Below are 17,924 nucleotides of genomic sequence, written 5' to 3' on the forward strand. Positions count from 1 at the left end.
ACACTCTTCCTCTCTCCCTTCTTACCCGTGTAAGGACCGTGTGGTTACACTCAGCCCACGTAATTATTGATCAGTGTTATTCCTTCTGTGGACAGCTTCCTTTTTCTATCTAATATAACATGTTCACAGATACCAGGAATGCTGTTTTCATTCAAACCAATACAAAACTAGAAAAAAAAAATCCTTCTTAATGAAGTCTAAAAAGCCCTTTAGAAATAGCAAGACATGCTTGGAAGAATAAGGCTACAATAACCCTAAGAAAAACCTCAGGATTTTCTTTGTCTTGAGTAACTTGCTTGTCTGTCCTGGCTGTTCTGGGTATGGGTAGCAACTATTCTTCCAGTTTGCCATGAGGGCTTGAAGCTGCAGAACAGTGAGTGAGAACTCCCTCCCACTCATCCCCACGGTACTGGACCTTTCAGAAGAAGGTGGCTGAAAGATTCTCAGAGTCAAAAGTGGTAGCTCATCCTAGAGTTCCAGCCCCTGCGAAGCTGAGGCAGGGGGATCATCACAAATTGGAGGTCAGCCTGACTATGTCATGAATTCCAGGACAGTCTGGAATACAGCTTAAGATTCCGTCTCAGAAAAGCAAAGTGAGCCAAACGTATTCTGAGCCCAATTTCCCCTCTGCCCTCTTGCCTGGTTCTGAGTCACATCCTAGCAGACACAGCAGAGGCGGAGTCTTATAAGAAAATCCAAAGGCCAAAACCAAAAGCTTCTTGATTTTGTTATTTGTCAAATCAAGTCAAATAAACAGAGAAAATTTAATAGTTGTTCACACGTGCACACACACACACACACACACCAGTAACTTTAACGCTTCTTAGAAAAAAAATACATGAAACAATAATCATAAAACAGACAAATATACTAAATCAAAATTTAAAATTGCAGTTCATTAAAAGGATATCCAGGCGCAATGCTCACAGCTCACATGCTGCATAGTCTCAGTGGAGAATCTGAGGCAGGAGAATATTCAGGGCAGCCCGGATAGCCCTCCTCTTAAAAACAAGCGAAAAAAAGTGTACTAGGACACTATAGACCGGGAATCTTTATAAATAGATATGCACCGCAATTATAAATTAAAAAGAAAATAATTTTAAGTGAGCAGCGAGCCTTAGTCTATAATAGTTATTTGCTTCACTGATTCAAATAGTTTCAATTTAGTGTCGTTAATAGGGTTTTTCTTTCTTTTTTAATAATAAAGGAGGTGGAAAATTGATTTAAAGAAAGTGGGAGCATGCCTTCCTCAAGTGCTAAAAGCCTGGCTGACCACCATCTAGTGGCCAAGATTTGAATTGCAGCTTTGGTTTTGGTTTTGCTTTTTGCAGCCGATTTTAAAGACTTAATAGAACAAAAAGAACGTGCAAACACACACACACACAAACTAAGACAATAACAATCTTAGATATTACCTTAATAAAGCATAACCAAAAGGACATAATTTTATTGAAAAAACTATTAAATCAACAAAGATCATAACATATGATACTCAGCCAAATATATGTGGGGTGCACTTTTAACTATTCATGTAATCAATGTAAGTTAATTGTATGCAGGATAATCGACAGGTACTATTGCATTAAACTTTCCTAAGAACTCTGTGAAATATAATTCCACCCCAGGTAATATTGTTACAGTTAGCATTTTGCCAGCGGAAACTCATTTTGTTGTTAATAAGCAAACCTTACAAATGCTATTTATCTCACAATATAATGTTTTTCATGAGTCCCTTCTGAGCGTGAGAGGGGACTGTTAGAGCTATTGCAAAAGAAGTCAAGTCCGGGAGAAACTGCTCACAGCAGGAGACACGGTATTTTCTTCCAGTAAACGTCATAAGGTTTCATTTGAACGTTATTATATTCTGTCATTGGGTTCCTTGTTTCATATATACCTATGTACCCTGATTACGTTTTAGGAAGTTGTTACAGACTTTACAGTGTATTCTAATATTTTCCCTGTTGAATATAATGGAAAATGGCCCCCGCCGGGGTTTTCGGGTGGAGCCTCCGCTGTTCACGAACAGGCTGCTGTTAAACGTGGGGGGCGGGGGTGAGGGCTCTACAGTGTTGCCCCTATGCCACTTTACAAAGGAGGCCTAAAGAGCCTGAGCAACGGCCCCCTCCCCCTCCCAGCTGAGACCCAAGATGCTTGGACGATGTGGCTGCAATGCTATGTTCAGCCACTGTGAGGCGCTGTCTCCACTGCTGTTTCCTCTCACAGCGCGAAGGTCGCTGTCCTGCGTCAGCGTTTCTCGAAAGTTCTTGGTCAGTGGCTTATTAGGTTGGCACGTTGTGACATTGCTATATCACCTAAAGCAGAATCCCAAAGCTAATTAGATTTGGAAAATGCTGAGCTGCAGTTCAGAGGCAAACTGTGATTCTCCAAGGTTGATGAGTACAGAAAGATTCAATATGTCCCAAGGCTTGTGTAACATGTAAAATGTGTATGTTGTATGTAGATGCGTGGTACATATGTGTGTTTGTCTGAAAATGTACTAGTACTAGCTACGTTAAACATCCCTGCACTCACTTGCCCCATAAACAAGGAACCTGGGGCTGCAGCCCGGCCAGGATGTTTTTCCCCTTGCCTGTTCTGCTGTCCAGAACAGCTGTGGTTGTCACCTCCAGACACTAAAGTTGAGTACATACATACATACATGGTTGATTGATAGATAAATAGATAGATATAGGTATAGAGAGATAGATAGATGATAGGTGTAGATAGATAGATAGATAGATAGATAGATATAGGGATAGATAGATAGATAGATAGATAGATAGATACAGATATTACATTTAGATAGATAGATAGATAGATAGATAGATAGATAGATAGATAGATAGATAGATACAGATATTACATTTAGCTCCCTGTGTCAGTGACTTGGGATATGGTAATAAACCTCAAAGCCTGATTTCTTGTTCACATGATGTCATCAGGAGCAACTTGGCCATAGCTCTATGAACATGTCTTCTTCATGTTGGGTCTCCAGCTGCAAGAGCTACCCTCTCTGGCCATGGCCTTCCAGTAATTCAGGAAGAAGAGAGATGGTTGTGATTGCCCTTAAAAAGTCACATCTGACACTCTCCCTAACATCCCTTTGCCCAATGAAGGTCACAAGCTAAGGCCGATGTCAGTAAGGTTAAGGATATAATCCTGCTTCTACATGGGTTACCAGTGCACAGCCATATAACCTTTCCAGGGCAGTTAGCAACAAGTGGGAGGAGTGGGGGAATGGAAGCAGGGCCAGCAACAACAGTATCTCCCATAAGACACACACACACACACACACACACACACACACACTTACAGCTGTTATGGAGCATTTCTCCAGACAGAGGTATTCACATTCTCTGGTCACTGTGGTCTTGACACATACCGATGTAACGCAGCCAGCCTTCAGTCTGTGCCACAGGCAATTCATAGGAATCTCCTGTTAGATGCAGAACTCGGCTGTCCTGAGGTAGTGTATGTGAGCAAAGCCCGTTTCAAGGGAGGAGAAAGCAAGATGAGTCCTTCATGTCCCTTACTGACGCTCCGTTCTCTCCCGCCTCAGGTGCTGTCCTACCACGCCACGTGTTCCAAGGCTGAAGTCGACAAGTTTAAGGTGAGGAAGGGAATGTTGCTCTGTCAGCACGTGAAGTTAAACCTTGTCCAACCCTGTCGTTCTCGCTGGGGGTGTGGGCCACAGTCCTGGGCAGAGCGGCCTACAGTCCTTCCTTTTAGAGGGGCTGAAGGATTCCACGGTGGAGTGGTCCCTGTGCGGTGTACGTGGGTCAGGACATCTTTCCACTTGTTAAGCATGCAGATACGGGGCGGGGGCGGGGAGGAGCCGGTGTGATAGGGTGAGCTTGGGTATTGGTTTTACTTCTTACTGTCCACTTAAAATTTTGAGGGCCTTATTGTCTTATTTATCTATAAAACTGAATGAGGTTGAGGTCACAGCAGCTAACATTCATGCTCACTGTGTGCCAGGAGCACCGCTAGGCTCTTTCCCTGTGTGGGGCCATCTCAACCTCACGGCCCTGTGAAGGGCTATCTATGTACATTAGGACCGATATAAGCAATAAAGGGTTAACTGGAGTTCTTAACCGCACGCCTCCCCCTGCTTTGGTGTTTGCATTTCTAAACTCTGTTTTAAAGTTTTGGGAATTATCGGGAAAAGGTACTGCAACCATAAGAAATATCCATATACTGCAGTGTTAGCATATGACGTTGCTTGCTGTTCTTCTAGGAGTCCCATTTGCACATCGATCCATTTTATCCTCCCAGGTAAAGAATGGCACAGAGGCCTTTGGTCCCGATAGAATCATATTAGAATTAAATCACGTGAACCACTAAAGAGGACAAAGACACTGAGTACAGGGATAGAATTCCCCAGGAGGGTAAGGTGCGCACGACAGGCCTGTAATGAGTTGTTACATTAGACGGATGCTTAGAGAAAGGTCTTACAGTGGTACCCCAGATCAAAAGGAGAGACGGTGCCTTCAAGAGGTAATTGCTGCCCCCAGCCCTGGAAGGAACAAAGCAATCTAGACTGCAGCAGTCGGAACCTATTGTTGTAGAGGCAAGCATCTTGCATACTCTTTCAATTTATTTCTGTCTCTGTAACAAAATACCCCAGACTATGTAATTTATAATCAACAGAGATTTACTCAGCCCGTGCTATAAAGACTGAGAAACCCAAGGGCATGACTGACCTTTGCTCAACATCTAGTGTGTATGTGTGTATGGGGAGGTGGGGGGTGGGGAGCTTCTTGCTTCATCATAACACGTCAGAGGACATCGTGTGACAAGCTGGAGAAAGGACTCAGAGCTCTACAGCCTAGCCTCCCTTTTGGTAAGCCATGAGTCCATTTGTCCATGAACCAAGGTGGGGCCCTCAGGACATATCCGCCTCCCAACACGACTACAAATTTCCACATGGAATTTGGGGATGCATCGAAACCATGGCATATGTTGACTATGACATGAACTTGATTATGGCAGGAATTTTCTTATATTTTCTTCATGGTTCTATCTCAACTGCCTTGCACAGTTCTTAGAAAAAATGACACTCAGTAAATTCATAGTAAACAAATGAATGAGTGCAAAGGGTATCAGTATTCTAGATATTAAAGCAATTAGCAATCAAGAAAACATTAAAACTGTAATATAAAATTATTTTAGATGCCTTTTTAAATTGAATTTTAATGTGTATAAATTATATATTTTCCATTAAATACTTAAAGCTTATTTAACCTTAATAAAACTTAGTTTTAATGTATCAAAACACCAGATACTATATGATAAATCTGTAAAAATTTCATTTTATCTATAAATTTGGAAAGTTAAACAATCAAGCAAAGGTCTTATTACCTAGAAATCTCATTTATGGCAATACCCAGCTCCTGCTAAAAGGATAATACATCCTTTTGCTGCTATTATGATTATTCTTGTTGCCAAAGCAGGGAAGGACCATTAAGAAGACAGCAAAGTGCATAATGAACTAAATGTGAGTGTAAAAACCATGCACAGCAACCTCTCAGAAGTACAGCAAGCCATGCACTGTCTAGAGCTACCTGCCTTGTGAAGGTCACTAACCTGCACCCTGGCCTCATTCTTTGCTTTAGAGCAAACGGAGATCCACTGAACAGGCCAAGCCTTTCTATTATTAGTTCCCAAACATACTAAAAATATGAAGTATTTAAATTTGAGAACAAAGGGTTATTTCATCTTAAAACCTCAAGATCATTAACTGAATTGATTTATTCCAGATTTTATCCCAAAAGATATTAGCTGGTATCCGATTACAATGTAATTGAGATATAGTAGATAATTTTAACCAAATGGCTTTTTCCTTGATATATAAAGTAAATAAAACATTGCCCTAATTGATAGCTGGTGTCTATGGTAACTGCAGCAATAACATTAAAATGTAGTGTGCTTAGAATAATCCTACAAATAGTCATGGGACAACACTTATAGACTCTCCAGAATCAGTTGTATATAGCTAACTGAATAACTGGATAAATACTTTATTTTTGCCACTATATACAGACAAGACACATCCACACACAAATGTGTTGTAGCCTGTATTATCTTTGAAAGCATGCATAGCTTTTTTTTAAACACCATAGAGATTTAAATCTATAATAAGTGCCATCCATAGATTTACTAAGTTAAAGGATAGGTTAGATCTAGTATAGTTACTTAGCTAGGATTCGTGCTCAGTGACTCAGAGATGACCCCAGAGTTCGGAAAGTATTTATTTAATTATCTGGTGGTAGAAAACATCTGGAGGTCAAATACACACAGGCAGTTGACAGATCTTAATAGAAGCCCACGATGCACCACATCTGGGATGTAGAAATGTCCCAGAGACCAGCAACATGTGGTTATTTACATGAGCCTGAGAGCCTTTCTGAATCAAGAGTATGTTAAAATGGAACTGAGTTTACACGCCTCCCTGTCTACTGGTGAATTCAAGTTTAGCACGAGAGCCATCTCTCAGATTTGTGTCATCCCTCAGTCAACTATGGATCCATGTTCTTGGCTGAGAATGTGAGTGGATGTAAAAGCATGGTCTTAACCATGGCTTCAGCATATTCCATGCTTCAGATAGCTCAGGGTCCAGAGTATCAGCTGCCCACACCAGGGCCAGGGCAAGAGGCTTCACTGCAGACCAGAGGAGGGACGCTTTGTTATCAGTATGACCATCAAGGACTGGGAAGGTCAGTGCAGGTGGAGAGGAGACTTGGTAAGGACAGGGAAGGAATACCTTAAAGACCCCAGTGAGGATACCAACAAGACTGAATGGAGCAAGAGTGAGATCTGCATTCCTCATTATTCTTGGTTTACAGCCATTTGTACACATAGAAGGCATGGCTTAAGGAGGGAGGGGGATGCCTTTATGTAAGATAAACTGTTGTGGTGGTTTTTTTCCTCCCTGCCCCAAACTCCCGGAATAATGACTCATAAGACTCAAAATATATTTACAAATCTTAGGCCACATAGCCAGGCTCTTCTCTGACTAGTTCATAACTTAAAAATGACCCATGTATACTAATTTACATTCTGCCGCATGGCTGGTTACCTGTGTTCAGGTACCATACATCTGTCCTCCTCACATCTTCCCAGACAAATCTTCCATGCCTGGCTCTATCTCAGAATCCTTTCTGCCTGCAGGATGTCCTGCCTTCTATTCTACCCTTTCTTATGGGTGTAGGTTTTTAATTGACAGGTGATGCACCTATACTAAACACAAGATATCCTCTCTATGGTAAACCTGTGTAAATCCTTAGTAATCATTGATTTTAGGCTGGCACCATGCCCTTCCTCATGCCTGCTCGTTCTGTCTCACACCCCTTCACCTGGTGGATGTTTTCCTTTATTTTAGAGTGCTGCGAAGGAGCAATTTGTGTTTTCTTTTATTCTGATTTCTCCTATCTGTCTTATTGGGGAGATTGTGGAGAGATATGTAGTGGCAGGTGGGAAAACAGGATTAGCGTTTGTCTCGATTTTGTTTCTGTGGCTGTGGTGAAACACCCTGATAAAAGCAGCTAAAGTGAGAACAAGTATTTCCGCTCACAGTTCCGGGCTACAGTCTGTCACCGCAGGAAAGTCACAGGGGCAGGACCTAGGGACAGCTGGTTATGTCCACAGTCAGGAGAAGGGGGAGAAAGATTGTGTGCACACTTGTGCTCCACTCACAGAACTCAGGACCTCCCAGCATGGCAATGGTGGCTGGGCCTTCCTACCTCAGACAGCAGACTCAAGACAATCCCCCAGAAGTATGACCTACAGGCTGACCTGACCTAGACAAACCCTCACTGAGATTCCTCTCAGGCTGTTCTAGAATGTTTCTACTCAGCAACTAAAACTGACCATCGCTGAGTTGGAAGTGTCCCAAGCCTGTCCAACAAGTAGGTTCTGCCCCTTAAAAAATGTCAGAGCTTGGGCTTGTGTTTCCTGGTTCTGATACCATTCATGCCTCAGGAAATAGTCTTGTTTGTAGGGCCACTCCCGCTCACAAAGACTCCAAACATCTGGGAACCAATAAATTAAATGCTTCTGGAAGTCTGATTCAGATTATGATGTCAATAAATTATCCTTCATGGGCTGATTGATCTATGCATTAATGAGCACACCAAGATCCCAAGGTTGGGTTTTTTCCCCCTCATTAACATTTACTGTTCCATGAACTTGAAATAAGAAAGTGACATAGAGAAAATTTGTGCAGATTTTAGTGGCTGTTTACATCTCTTCAGCACGGTGCTAACAGGAATAACGTATAAAGACCATATTGACAATTAGATCTCTTCGAAGATGGCTAGTTTAAAGGCTTTTAATAACCTAAAGATGCCAGATGTGATAACATGAGAAAATGAGTTTAGCACACCAATTATATGCTCCTGTGGTTTTATACACTTTCCTTGGATGCCACTGCAATGGACAGACCTAATGGTTATCAGCACCTACTGCCAGTTTACCTGTTAGCACCAACCTGTGGACATTGTCTTGCTATATTGCCTCCTTCAATCATCCCTTCTTCCAGTTCAGAACCACATGGGTACAGCTGTAATCAAGGAGGAGGCTCATTTACTGCCCCGTAACTTCCTCAGTAATTAAAGGCTGGAAACTCAAGGTGGATGTTCGGGTCTGGAGCACCACTTCCATGTTTCAAGTTTTTAGTGTTAATGCCTAGGCCACAAATTAATATCATAAACAAAGAATGGACACGTCTTGTGGAATTTGCGCGCAAAAATGAGATCAAAGCAAATGATGAGATGTGCTTTCCAAGGTCATCATCATCATCAGGTTTAGATGTAGGAGGTCACTTCAGTCTGTGGGACAAAACTGTGTGGAGAAGCAGCTTCAGGCCTCAGGATATCCACCGATGCCGCCATGCCAATCTACCCAGCTACCCCTGGAACACTCCCCTTGTGGACCAATGCTGGGGGTGCTTCACAGTGACTGACTCATGAAAGCGTCCCTGTCCCTCGTTGGCACTGCACAAGACAGCCTCCTTCCTGGCAATGTTTCCCAGCCACACAGCACAGTACAGAAAGAGCGACATCACAGCGTTCAACCAAACCAGGCATCCCCGGGCACGCTGAGGAGATCATGATGATCTCTCTGCCAGAGAGCGATCGAGGCTGCCGGGTCGCAGCAGCAGCAGCAGCACCCTCCTCGGTGCCTCGGCCTCTGCCCTCTGGTTTCTCAGAAGCTCCTCTGCAGCCGAGGCTAGCCTGGAACCTTGGTGCCAGAGGGGAGCAGTCACTGTCCTCCTGCTCCACAGTCTTACTCTCTGGAACGCTGCTTTCAGAGCCGTCCACCTGACTACCCAGTTCACCACAGCCCATCTCAGAGTGCTGTGAGGAGGCAGCCATGTACACTGAATTTTGGTATTGACTTATACCTAGCCTAGCCTGTCTCCCCCAGCCCTTACTCCTGCCTCTTAAATTTAAGGCGTCGTTTTGACTTTCAATAGTATTTATGCCAAGTTTAGTAGCCAAGTTTTTCTTTACTGTCAGAGCAAGCTATTGAAGTCTCCCCGGGAAATGAGCTACCGGGGAAAGGGCAGCCTCAGCACCATCAAGGGCAGTCAGCTCACGCTGCAGCAGGCAGCAGGCAGCCCTCATGGCGCAGGCCGCATCCATAAATATGGGGCCCCGCCTCGTGCGCCAGCGTCCAGCTCCCTTCATGAATTGTGTCTTAATCAAAGGCCACGTCTCAGAAGGGATGGCTGTGCTTTGTCACTCTCGAGCACTGCAGATGCCAGGAAGGACATGATGTGCGGTGGCCGGGTCTTCAAGGCCAGGCTGGCCTTTCTTAGTGCTGAGCTCAGCGGCTATGGATTGAGGGCCCTTCAAGGACCTGCCCGACCCAAATATATCCTGTGATGACCTTGACCTCCCCTCAGATCAACACATACAGCCACTGTTTGTCACTTCTTTCATTTGAAAAACAGAGCAGGGACACATTGTCCAAAGGTCACTCAGTGGAACCATCTACCTTCGTGGGAGAAAGAATGAGCCTGGGCCCAGGCAAGATGGATCAGTGGTTTAAGAGCATGTCCTGCTTCTGAGGATGGGGTCCCAGCACCCCTATGTAGCAACTCACAACTACTTCTCACTCCAGTTCCGGGGCATCTGATGCCTCTGGTCTCCTCCAGCACTCACAGGCACACACCCACAAAACATATAGACACATAGTTGAATCTCATTTAAAATCTGTTGGACAAAAGGTCTAGAAGGCTTCTCCATCTTCTCTTGACAGTTCAGTAGACATCATTTCCTGCTGGTCCAAGGACTCAGGCTGGGGGGCAGTCTGTGTTGTTTTAGAGTATTAGGACGCAGAACTATGATGAGCTCAGGAGGCCCAGGAGAAGCCACAGTGTGGCCCAGTGATAACCCCAACCCTTGAACTGTGAAGAGTCTTGAAGAAGCCAAAGATGCCAGAACCTTCCAGAACACTACGGTGTCTGGGGCTGCACCACTCTACAACCGTTCTGGCTTCCTTCTAAGATAAGCTGTCTATAACTACAGATTTGAGCTGGAAAACTGTGGAGCTGGGATGGGTGGCCCCTTACCATGGGGACAGGTGCTCAATTTAGCAACTTCTTATTCTTCCCTCATTAACCTTTCAGTAGACAAACAAGCTACAACCTCCTGACTATTTTCTTTCTTGCCTGCGCTCTGCAGCTGCGCGGCCTTCATGGCTCCCCTCTTCCCCCCTCCGCATTTCCACATGCTGTTCCAATCATTCTGCCTTGACATACCTCTCTCTTTCCACTCCAGCTCACAGCTGTCACCAGCTCAGCTCCTCACTCTCTCCTCTACAGACGGTGATTGCATTCTCTGGTTCTGCTTGGGCCCCCGGCCACCTCCCTCTTCACCCCTTCTCAAATCCACACAGAACTCAGGTGGACAGCACTCTTGAGTGGGTTCCAGGATCCTGCTCCCAAAGCTCAGCATCGCCTGTGGGCCTCTAGCCTCAGCCTATCACTTCCAGTTCTTTAACCGGACAATAAAAGCCCTCTAGACGCAAACCTCCAGCTCACTGTCCCAGCTTGTTCTAAGCCACCCCAGGTTCTTCACCATCTCCATGTGATGCCCTCTTCCCCCTTTCTCCCTTTCCTGTCTTGAGCCATCCTCTTCTCTGTTTCTGCATATTTACAGCCCTGCTAATCCATCTGACCTCACCCAGCTGCCTCTTCCCCAGTCATCCCACTGTCCTTCAGGCAGAAGTGATACTGCTTACAGTTCTTTTCAGTTTCTACTGCAACAAAAACCTCGGTACACCATCTAAGCAGATGGATAGAGTATAAGCATTTTAGCTGGGAATCTTTGTCTTGCTCATTTGTAAGCACCTTGCCCAGATGCTTGTGCTAAGAAATGTCTATCCTGTAACCAAGCTCACTGAACTCTGTCATTTTGGGTGGAGGGAATTAAGGTGAGTGGGCAGGAATTTGAAGGGGGGAGGGTCTATGAGAAGAGCAATAATTGAAAGTTTTATGTCACTCTTGGCTCTTTGTCACTTTAAGCTCCTCCTTTTATGTACTTGCTTATCGGTTTCTTAGTTTCCTTGAGCAGTCTAAGTTCCATGAAAAGAAAGGGATTCCTGTTCTCGAGGCTGAGCGCTGGGCCATTCTGCTGAAGGGGTCAGTAAGGACAGCGTGTCTCTGTTGTAGACAGGAGGCTTTCATAGTGTTGGCGATTTCTTTACTATTAAAGTTCTACATGCATGTATTTTATTAAATGTGTTTAACTTTTTTTACATTTGTTTACTCTGTGTGTGTATATGTGTGTGCTCATGTGCTTGTGTGTGTGTGTGTGTGTGTGTGTGTGTGTGTGTGTGTGTGATCTGTCTGTCTGTCTGCCTGCCTGCTTCAGTGCCCGTCACAGTGTGCACGTGGAGGTGAAGAGACACTTGAAAACTGTGTCCTCCCCTGTCACGTAAGGCCCAGGAACTGAACTCAGGCCATTAGGCTCGGAGGCAAGCACCCTTTGCCTGCTGAGCCACCTCACTGGCCCAAACCAAACATTTTAAAACATATTGTTTTCCTGCTTTTAAAAATGTCTTTCTAATGCTTTTCCTTGGCATTTGATATTAGCTACTGTCTGCCCTGTGTATTTGTGAAATCATGAACTGCTTTGGCAGTTCTGTGTTTATGCTTCAGTTGAAAATTGATGCATTTAAAATCTTTAAGAGCCTGTAAATCCCAATGCTCTAGGTTCTGAAGCCACTGATGAAATACAGAGTGAGGGGAGAGAGTCTGCCCTCAGGGGTGCCTGCTGTCTCACAGCTACAGCTACCCCTTCATACGGTCTGCGTTAGAACATGTATGTTGGAGGACAAGAGTGAGCCTGTGTGTGAAGAGACAGATGAAACAGCTACCGGTTCGTGTATATATTCTGGTTCCCTCCTTTGTACTGCAAAGCTGCTTCCAGCTATAAAATGATGCAGCTTTATGAGCCTATAAAGTTTATCTGGAGGAGTGAAGGGCAAATAAAACACAAAGGAAAATAAATGTTGACAAAACATCTTGAGGTCTTTATGATTCCGAATGCTTAAAGGTTTGAGTTGAAGATCAGCTTCAGAATTAAAAGCATTTGCTGGAAGACCTGGCTCGGGTTGATTTAATTACATTTTACAATTAATTTTCCAAGGCTCTCATGGCTATGTTGGATTTGAGGGGTAATAAAAATGTAACAATACTCACGAGGGGAATGTGGCAGTATTTGGTAAGACAAGTCTTAAACTCATCAGTATAGAATATATACCCTAGCTATGCCCATAAATAAATAATATAAATAGTATAAAACTAAGAAATAGTTTAAAGCTAAGGAATAGCAGTGGATATAAAAACAAAAACAGTGCCATCTCTCATGACCCTCAATCTCTGGGTGTGGGCAGGGTCCATGTATCTACGCTGCGTGTGGGAAGCAAGAGAATTAACCATCAAGAAAGGCAGGAGTGGTACACTCTCTGGTAATCCCAGCACTCAGAAGGCACAGCCAGGGGCGACCAAGAGCTTGGAGCCAGCCTGATAGTCAGATCCTGTCTATAAAAGAAAAAAACAAAAACTAAACAATAAGCTCTGGAAAGAAAAATGTGCCCGACTTTGATTGCTTTACCCAAGGCCAGTTTCACTTTGATTCTGGAACAGTATTTAGTCTTTAAGTAGGGGAAAGGAAGCAAAGTCATGGAATTTTATCCTGAGACAGTTTATTTTGATTCAGCTGTTATTCTTGGAAACCTAGCAGCATTTTGACAGCAAGCAAAGGCAAAGATGTCTAAGAAGGAATTTTTGGCCGAACCATTTTTGAAAGGACTATCCATGGTGCTCTTTAATGCATGACCCTGTTTTGTTAGAAGTTTCTCTCTGGATTAATGTCTGTACCATCCACGTGGCTTCTTGCCCTGGGATTTCAGACTGTTTAGAAACCGAGGGGAATTGCAAGCAGGAAGCGTTATGGAGACCTTGCATCATCCCAAGAGCTGGGGGAGAAGATACATTATTCTGACATCTTGCCTATCTTCTGTAGTCCAATTGCCTAACTTGCACTATAGAAATCTCTCAACATCTGGAAATCTCAAAGAGAAAAGAAGGGTTCCACTTCATTTCCCTGCACTCTCTGTGTTGCCAAGGACCGTGTGAGGAAGATAAGATGGGTAGAAGATTGCAGACATCAGTTTAATGATAAAGTACTTGTCAGGAGATAAAGTCTTATGCTTAGGGCACCAGGATTTATGAGCCAGATAGAAACTATGGGAAGGAAAATGTGGCGGGAGCAAAGTGGGATATTTTCTTTTGCATTAAGGATTCATGGACAGTATGCCATGTGTCTGAAATGTAATCATTAGAAAGAATTCTTAAAATACAGATACACTCAGTTCTTATCCTGAGTTAGCTCATTGGTATACCACCCCCATTGTGTGTGTGTGTGTGTGTGTGTGTGTGTGTGTGTGTGTGTATATGTTTTGTGTGTGTGCACGTGTGTGTGTGTGTGTGTGTGTGTGTGTGTGTCCCTGCTCGACTTAAGGTGTGGTCCTGTGATTTAGAGTATTAGCTCTGTCATGAGGGAAGGCTCTCCCAGTACCTTATTGTCTCCAAGGAGATAAGCAAAGGCAAACCTTGAGAGAACAGAGAACAGTGTCTGAGATGAAGCACTTTGGCCACTGGGTGCCATCATCGCTCCATGTAAGAATTTCCTAAGCCTCATTTTTAGGGAAATGGTTAAAACCTCAGAGATGGTGATTTAAAAGTAATTTCGAGATATAATAACATCGGTGTGTGTGTGTACATGACCTGGAATACGTTAGTGACACCAACGCTGATTCATTCACCCAGGCGTGAGCTCCAGGGCTGGTTTGGTTTAGCCTCATGAACAAAGCCGGGCCAAGGTCTGCATACTTGATGTAGCCCAGCAAGGCACCCTGTGAAGGGGTGGCGGGCACACAGAGGTGCCTTGTAAGCGTCTGGAGGCCAGAGGGCCAAATGCCCCGTTAATTATCTTTATTGCTGTTTGTAATCATGGCCGGCATGCAGCGCTGACCTCGTGGCAGGCCCTGGCCCTTCACGTGCATCCCTGTCAGGCCCGAGCTGGGGAACTATTGTGAACTCCTTTTCCTTCCTACCCGGCATGCTGAGTGTTTGCTGGAAGTGACTCAGGGGTCACCGTTGCTTCCCTGGAACTAAGTTTTGAAGCTCACAGGCCAGGCCTTGGCACATCCAGAGTCAAGAACCCAGCAGCCAAGAAGAATTTTGCTCTCTTTGGGTTTGAGTCTCTTATGCTGAAAAGGAAAAGAAATTAAAGTCAGTGTCGTGAACAAGAATAGCCACAGAGAACATTCCAAGGCTGCTTTGTAATACAGGCTGGTGTTTTCAGAACTTCGGGTGTTTGGTTGGAATTCAGAGAACCGAGGCAAGAAACAATAAAGAATTTAATTTTTCAAAAAAGTGACAATTTGTTAGGCCTTACTGTAACAGAGAGTTGAGGCTACATTGTCGGAGGAAGGTAAGCTTGCAGCAGCTAGCCTTGTAGCCAGCCCTAGAGCAATGGTCCTCGACCTTCCTGACAGTTCCTCATGCTGACTCCCAACCATAAAATTGTTCTGTTGCTACTTCATAACTGTAACTTCTCTACTGTTATGACTCATAATGTAAATACCTGATTGCAGGATTTCTGACATGTGACCCCTGTGAAAGACTCGTTCAGCCCCCAGAGTGGTCAGGTTGAGAGCCACTCCTCTGGAAGTTATCCACACAGCAGCGTTTATAGTGCTCCGGAAGGCTAAGGGTAGTGTCAGTCACACTCATATTACAGGAGATGGTGGGAGAATGGTTAGCGAGAACTTAAAGCGCCAGACTTGTTCAACCAATCCAGGGATAAAAGTGTCAAACCCAGCTGTTGCAGTTAAGCGGCGTCGGGTGGACGGACTTTAAAAAAGTACTTTCTTTCCTTGCGAAAGGGCGGCATAGTGCCGATCACCACCTCTCTCAGCCGCTGCTCCTCACTGAGAGCAGTGCTGCCACAGCACGGCCTTTGTGCTTTCGTGGTTCTTGCTCTGGCGCGCGCGGTAGCAGCAAGCCTCTAAAGCAGCAGTCGGGGGCTCAAGTCAACTTCTGTACGGGGCAGGTCACGGAAGGGCCACCCTGTCAATCTGAGGCCTCGGTGTCTGCTGCTGCAGTCCTCCCCTCTCCCTAGCACATGCCCAGTTCGCTCAGTGTGACGGCACTTTAGGAGACGAGAAACACAACCCGCCGGGTCCGCTTCCTGGCTTGTATTAACTCGTTTAACTGTTACCAAACCCTTATCACCTTTCCCTTGCTGTACGGATGACAACCTGAGACACAGAGGGAGATGCCCAACAGTGCACCAGTTTAAAAAGCCATGATCTGGGCAGCCATGGCATGCGGCATTTGCAGTGTTCTCTTTTGAAATAGCATGGAACTCTTTGTTTTAGAAGTGTCTGGCCTTGGCTCGGTCCTACCCTTGTGCTCTGATCATGAGCCCTGATAAGAGCTCGGTTTTCACTCCTTTGATAGCTGAGTTCGGGTTTTAACTGACTTGGGTGCATGCATGCAAGCATGCATACGTATTCCTGTGTATGTGCGGGTGCATGTGTGTATGCGTGTGCATACATGTGCATGCATGTGAGTACAGCTGTCTATGTAAGTCACCATTGTTTGCAAAACCGCCCAGCCCCGCTGTGTCCCCGGGTGTACGTCCTCAGCAGCCAGCATTACAGTGTCAACTTCAAGGCAAAGTTTTGTGGGATAATAATAATTTTCCATCTAAAGCACAATTCCCAAACAATTCTAGAGCTGACTGATCCCATTCCTCCTGCTACTGGGCACATTTCCTAGCATATATCATGTTTCACCTCTGGCCTTTCCAGAGACAGAGAGGGTTCTGGGAAAATCCAGCTCTGTGATGGCTTCTGCAGGAGCAGATGGCTGTCCTCACAGCTGGGCTCAAGCTTGTCAAACAGCTCTGCAAAACACTCAAGTGGCTTTTGAAGAAGAACACTTTGTACTCCCCCTTCATCTCTAACGAGAAAAACTCAAAATTCAGAAAAGGAGAGCGGGATGGGAGGGGTGTTTTCCATGATGATATTGCTCCAATTAAAAAAAAAAAAAAAAGAGTTGTCCCGCCCTTTAAACACCTCAGAGACATTTGTTTCTACCCAAAATGTCATCCAAGCCACCAGTGATTGCCTTGGAAAGTGCTCACCATAATCCTGTAAGAAGCTGGTTGTTTGGACAAGCCACGGGTTATCAGCCCAGTGTCGAGAAAGCCCTTGTCTGCCCAGGGCTCTGTTTGAGCTTCTCTGTCCACACCCGCTTTGTTCTTTCACTGTGTGGTGCATTCACTCAAGAAAAGGCAGTGTGGGGCGAAAGACCCCAGCTGCAGCATCTTTTCTACAGTATACGTACAGGATGCCTGAAATCTTCCCAGGAAGTCTACATATGGGAAAACCGTGTACACCCAAAGGGAAAAACAGCCCTGCAGAACCAGCTGATGGCCTCCAACCCACCTGACAACTCTCAGAGCTGGTCTCTGTGACTCTGCACCAACCGCTCAGATAGCACTTGGACCAAAAGGTCATAACCTCACATCGCAGCATCCGGCCCACTGTGGGGCTGACTGGCATCTGGCAGAGACTGGGTTTAAGTAATACCCTACAAAAAAGGAGTGTTTCCCACATTTCACTTTACAGAATCTTGGGAACACTCTCTGATTGACTCAGTTAGGCCCGCATGCGCAGTCCTGGGCCAGTCCACTGTAAGCTGGGCTTTATGGACAAGGTAATGTCAGTTGCCAGGTGGACGCAGGTACGTAAGAAAGACTACTCCTCCTAGAAAGGATAGAGGAGCACAGGGCACTGTTGTTGTCCTTCAGTTTAATTATACTCAGAGCTTTCAAATGATGACTTTCAGTCCCCAGCAGGCCTCCCTGCCTTCTCTTATAAGCAGAGACATTTCTGGACAACACAGTGGGATTGCTTCCATCACAATGTATAGATAGGTACTGGGTTCTGCCGAAGCAGTTTCCCAGCAGCAGTGGCTAGGTACTATAACTGAATACAATTTTTTTGTTGTGTCCTTAAATATCCTCCCTCTATGGGTTATCTCAGTGTGGGTCACCCTAATTTGGCTCTCATCCAAATAATTTAAAGTGTTCATATATACCATATATCTTCTACAGTTGTGCCAATTAAGTTAGCCTGGGAGTCTGCATTTGTGACCATGTATCATCAGCCCAGACCAGACCAGCAGATTTCTGCAGTGCCTGATGCTGATACAGACCCAGAAAAATCTCCTTTCAGCCACATCAACCAATAACCTGCAGAGTCCTTCTGGGCAGTCATTTCTTCATGAATTAATTAGGTCTTACTGGAAGATTAAACAGATCAAATAGGCCAAGCAG

At 44.8% G+C, this 17,924-nt stretch overlaps 1 protein-coding gene across 1 annotated transcript in view; it reads left to right on the forward strand.

The window, feature by feature from the left end:
* Pde11a (phosphodiesterase 11A) overlaps nucleotides 1-17,924 on the forward strand; it is a 287,680-nt gene that overhangs the window by 163,197 nt on the left and 106,559 nt on the right. Inside the window, exon 10 of the mRNA XM_055600598.1 lies at nucleotides 3,560-3,610. Coding sequence (XP_055456573.1) covers nucleotides 3,560-3,610 — 51 coding nt within the window. The remainder of the gene's footprint in view (nucleotides 1-3,559; nucleotides 3,611-17,924) is intronic.

The sequence above is a fragment of the Psammomys obesus genome, unplaced genomic scaffold, assembly GCF_907164565.1.
Source record: "Psammomys obesus unplaced genomic scaffold, mPsaObe1.curated_primary_1811, whole genome shotgun sequence".
NCBI classification, from domain to species: Eukaryota; Metazoa; Chordata; class Mammalia; order Rodentia; family Muridae; genus Psammomys; species Psammomys obesus.